Below are 4387 nucleotides of genomic sequence, written 5' to 3'. Positions count from 1 at the left end.
TCAGAGTTCAGAGTCAGTCTTCATGCAATAATCAGTTCATTATTCTCATGCTTCTTAGTTTTAAGTGATTGTGCATCTGCAGATGTTCACCTCCTAATTCTTTTTTGCATTGCATTTACATTACATTTATGCATTTAGCAGATGCTTTTATCTGAAGTGCATAATATATATATACATTTTTGTTTATTTTTTGAATGAACTGCTTTTGCAAGAAATTCATATTATTGCTTGGCATGATCCTATCCAACTTATTTTGAATGTAATAGCAGGTGCAGGCATTTTTAACTTGCTGTTTTTTAGCTGTATAAAAAAGCCGGTTATGCTGCTTAATATCACAAACTGGTATTTCTTTTATTATTTCAATTATATTATTCTTATTTTATTTTGTTTTATTTCAATGTATTTAAATGTATTCAAAATGTTGGTATATAAATATATTATAAATATAATAATAATATAAATATAATATATTAGTATTACATATATATATATATATATATATATATATATATATAGTATCTATAAAAAAATAATTTATTAAATCATAAACAGTACAAAAATGTACCATTTACTGCACTGTTCTCTAGTACTTACTGAAAGCAGCTAATGAATTAAATTCTTGCACTAAACAACAATTTGAGCCTGGAGCACAACACCAGTCATAAGGATCCACCAACGGCTCTAAACACAGAACATGACCGTCAGTTTCTACTCTAATGACTGATGATGAGACCTCTAACTCTAGCACTCTCTATTCTAATTCTGTTTTATCTATTTGTTTTCTTTTTATTTAGAAAAAGAAAAACACTTGTCCCTCTATCACTTGCACTCTCTAGTCGTTTTCTAACTGCTTGATTTTTGCTTTAAAAAAAACTCTAACACTAGCTTTCTCTATTCTTTTTCTATTTTATGTACTTGTTTATATATATATATATATATATATATGTGTGTGTGTGTGTGTATATATGTATAAACCCTTGCTATATGTACTGCGTTAGACGAACCGAGACTTGTCACAGCACTTCCATATGACTGCTCTTTTGTTAGTTTTGATTGCTTCTGTTGTCCTCAGTGGCTCTGAATAAAAGTGTCTGCTAAATGACTAAATGTAAATGTAATGGAGCAGGTGAATGAAGAGCTCGTACTCTTGAGTGGCAGCGGGCAGCCGACTGAATGCAGACAGCGCACGAACTCTCCGCTGCCCAGAGCGCTCAGCACAGCTTCACCCACACGCGTCATGATCCTCATGCTGGCCACTACATACGGAGAGTCGGTCAGCTCCACGCCGATCTTAGAGAGCGCAGAGCCCACAGGACCCATGCTGAACGGGATCACGTACATCACACGACCTGCACACACACACACACACACACAGGGTTTTACCATCACTAGGACGCATTTCTCAATACTTACTTAGGACACTTTTTCAGAACTCTTCACACAGCGAGAGCAGCATCAGTGTCTGTGGGCTAAACTGTGGATCATTTATCATTGCAAAATGCATTCACTGACAACATCTGTCAAATTACATGAATTATTTTCTCACTTCGACACAAACGCCACCAAAACTTTATGTACTACACAAGCCAATTTACATACTGTTTTCAAAACTCTTAAACTTAAGTTCAAAACCCAGCACAGTACAAATACTAATAAGACAGACATTTGCAACTTTTCATATAGAAAAATGTGACCCTGGAGCACAAAACCAGTCATGAGGGTCAATTTTTTAAAATTGAGATGTATACATCATCTGAAAGCTGAATAAATAGCTTTCCATTGATGTATGGTTTGTTAGGATATGACAATATTTGGCTGAGATACAACTATTTGAAAATCTGGAATCTGAGGGTGCAAAAAAATCTAAATATTGAGAAAATCATCTTTAAAGTTGTTCAAATGAAGTTCTTAGCAATGCATATTACTAATCATAAATTAAGTTTTGATATATTTACGGTAGGACATTTACTAAATATCTTCATGGCACATGATCTTTACTTAATATCCTAATGATTTTTGGCATGAAAGAGAAATGTATAATTTTGACCCATACAATGTATTGTTGGCTATTGCTACAAATATACCCCAGCGACTTAACACTGCTTTTGTGCTGCAGGGACACGAATATTCTGAATGTAAAAAATCAAATACTATCAAAGCAGTTGCATGTTTGTTTGGTGAAAATCTCTGCTAGAATGACTTGATTTGAGGCATTAATGAAGTGTTTTGGTAGTTCTAGTGCATTTCGAATGTGAAGTGAACTGCTGTGCCAAGGTTAGGAGAACTGTGTAACTGTGCAAACTGTAACATGACGTTACGGGACAGCATCGTCTGCTGCTTCTCTACCTCTCATGCATCCCGGGAAGCGCAGGTTCATGGCTTTGTCCCATTCCTCCGGAGACATCCAGCGTCCGAGCTGACTGACGCCGCCGTCTCGTGGAGAGGGAACCGTGTCTCGCCGCTCCGGCGTCACGATCACCGTCTTACTCTCCACACGAGCCACGTCCCGCGGATCTGTGCGCGCCAGCCAGCTGAGAAACAGACCAGAGATCTGACCCTCACACACACACTCTTCAGTCTTTACTCAGCCTGAATATCACACATTTGACAAATCTGTAAAAAGGGATATTTAAATCTATTTTTACTGATGCACGAGCTACACATGCCGTGCCCAGGTGCCCTAGTGAAGTATTATCAATTAAAGCAATAAGCCCCGTGAAGTTTACAGTGAATTTATAACAGCTAAGGGGCGAAGCAGAGCCTAAAACCCTCTTAGCTGTTATAAATTCACTGTAAACCACGGCTTCACGGGGGTTATTGCTTTTATAAAACGGTTATTCCATATACGTAGTAAGGTTTCACAAAATAAAACAGAGCAAATAAAGTGTAATGATATTAATAAAAACAGTATTCTTCCACCAAACAATGTAGCTCCTCAGAAACAGTTGTGGTTGCTACAAAGTGGTTGCCGAGCAACACACAAACGTAAACAAAGGTGTGTTACTTTTATAAAATTCTATAAAAAAAGGTCAGATATAAAAAAGCAGTTTTTTACTTTTTTCCTGACAATTTTGAGTTTATATCCTACATTTCTCACTCATAATTCTGAGTTAACATCATGCAATTGTTTTTTCCTCCTCCTTAGAAGCGTGTTTACATGCAATTCTGTCTTTTTCTCTCAGAATTGTGAGATAAAAAGCTATTGTTTTATGCTGCGGTGGAAACAGGCTTCCACATGATCACCCAGAGCTGAGCAACAGTGTAATTAAACTTTACTCTCATATTCATGCAGCAGTGATTTCTGCATTTGTTGTGTCGTGTAAATCAGAACACAGTTCAACAAACGCTGTTAACGCACTGAATCACTTGCAACAGTTTCTCACATTGTAACGGGATAGTGATTTTTTCCTACAACCCTACATGCAAATGTCTTCTATTGTTTGTCAATGACGAAGCAGCTCTATTACTTATGAATAACTCTATACTGCCAGTTAATGTCCATAACTACAGTATATCAAAATATGATGTGGCCCAGTACCAACTAGAAACATTAGAAAACACTTCAAATCAGATCATTTTTGATGTAATTTGTAGCAGAAGATTTTATTTTGGCACCACGAAGCTGCTTCATCCTAAAAAAAGTTTTTTTATTGTACAATTCTGACTTTTTTTTAATTCTGACCATTTTGAGATTACATGTTAAATGTATGTATTTATTCCTTATAATTCTTAGTTATCATCATGCAATTGTTTTTTTTTTCCCCCTTAGAAGTGTGAGTTTACATCTTATAACTCTGACTTTTTCTCTCAGTCAGAATTGTGAGATAAAAAGCATGTTTTTTATCCAGTGGTGGAGTTGAGCAACAGAGTTAATAACAGTGTAATTAAACGTTACTCGTGTGAATCAGATGCTCGTACCAGTTGTTGTATTTGCCGAGTCTCTTGATGACCCCCTGCTCCTCCAGGAGACGCAGAATGGAGCGGTTCTCCTCCTCGGAGCCGTCGCAGATGTGCAGAGCGTCCGGCTGACACAGCTTCACGCTGCTCTCGATGAAGTCTCGCAGGGACGCGCTCAGAGACGCCAGATCTCCCTGCAGCACACGAGCGCTGGGCTGGTTCTGAGACGGCAGCTGAGGAGGCATGATGCTGAGAGAGCCTTCACCGCGGTAAACACACACAGAGGAGCCTACAGCAACAGCACAAACACAGATCAGCTTTATTATGTGCTTCACTGATAAAAAAACATTGTAGTGATACTTTGCTGTTGAATGGTCACTCTATTCATACATGCTATAATTATACTGTATATGTGACCCTGGAGCACAAAACCGGTCATAAGGGTCAATTTTGTGAAATTGAGATGTATGCATCATCTGAAAGCTGAATA

The 4387-nt window shown here is 37.5% G+C and overlaps 1 protein-coding gene across 1 annotated transcript in view; it reads right to left on the bottom strand.

Annotated features, from left to right (window-relative positions):
• Nucleotides 1-4387, bottom strand: part of pck1 (phosphoenolpyruvate carboxykinase 1 (soluble)) — an 11221-nt gene that overhangs the window by 6440 nt on the left and 394 nt on the right. The window contains exons 2-4 of the mRNA XM_016505655.1: nucleotides 3919-4186; nucleotides 2347-2531; nucleotides 1146-1349 (exon numbers count right to left, since the gene is read on the bottom strand). Of these exons, the coding sequence (XP_016361141.1) occupies nucleotides 1146-1349; nucleotides 2347-2531; nucleotides 3919-4142 (613 nt within the window). The 5' untranslated portion in view covers nucleotides 4143-4186. The remainder of the gene's footprint in view (nucleotides 1-1145; nucleotides 1350-2346; nucleotides 2532-3918; nucleotides 4187-4387) is intronic.

Source organism: Sinocyclocheilus anshuiensis, unplaced genomic scaffold (assembly GCF_001515605.1).
Source record: "Sinocyclocheilus anshuiensis isolate Anshui unplaced genomic scaffold, SAMN03320099.WGS_v1.1 scaffold682, whole genome shotgun sequence".
Classification (NCBI taxonomy): Eukaryota; Metazoa; Chordata; class Actinopteri; order Cypriniformes; family Cyprinidae; genus Sinocyclocheilus; species Sinocyclocheilus anshuiensis.
The sequence above is the reverse complement of the archived record's forward strand: the minus strand, read 5'-3'. Positions and strand labels throughout refer to the sequence as shown.